This window comes from Capsella rubella, unplaced genomic scaffold (assembly GCF_000375325.1).
Source record: "Capsella rubella cultivar Monte Gargano unplaced genomic scaffold, Caprub1_0 scaffold_264, whole genome shotgun sequence".
NCBI classification, from domain to species: Eukaryota; Viridiplantae; Streptophyta; class Magnoliopsida; order Brassicales; family Brassicaceae; genus Capsella; species Capsella rubella.
In genome coordinates this window covers 1,496-1,724 of record NW_006238665.1, presented here as the reverse complement: position 1 = coordinate 1,724, position 229 = coordinate 1,496, and the positions used below count along the sequence as shown (strand labels likewise).

General features: G+C 45.0%; 1 protein-coding gene across 1 annotated transcript in view; it reads left to right on the top strand.

The window, feature by feature from the left end:
- The window catches only part of LOC111829348, a gene marked incomplete at its 3' end in the record, with an annotated part of 1,937 nt that overhangs the window by 818 nt on the left and 890 nt on the right, over positions 1–229 (top strand). The window contains exon 3 of the mRNA XM_023778263.1: positions 13–195. Within this exon, the coding sequence (XP_023634031.1) occupies positions 13–195 (183 nt within the window). The remainder of the gene's footprint in view (positions 1–12; positions 196–229) is intronic.

The window sequence follows — 229 nt, the reverse complement described above, 5'->3', positions numbered from 1 at the left end:
CTTAATCTCAAGACCACTTCACAACCAAGACCTTATCAGCTACAGTGGCTGAACAACAAGGGAGCTTTAACAGTTTCGCAGCAAGTGATGGTGAAACTAGCGATTGGGAAGAATGAGGATGAGTTGCTATGTGATGTGATCCCAATGAAGTCAAGTCATATTCTGCTGGGAAGACCATGGCAGTTCGACAGGAGAGTGTTTCATGATGGCTACACCAACAAGCAGTCAT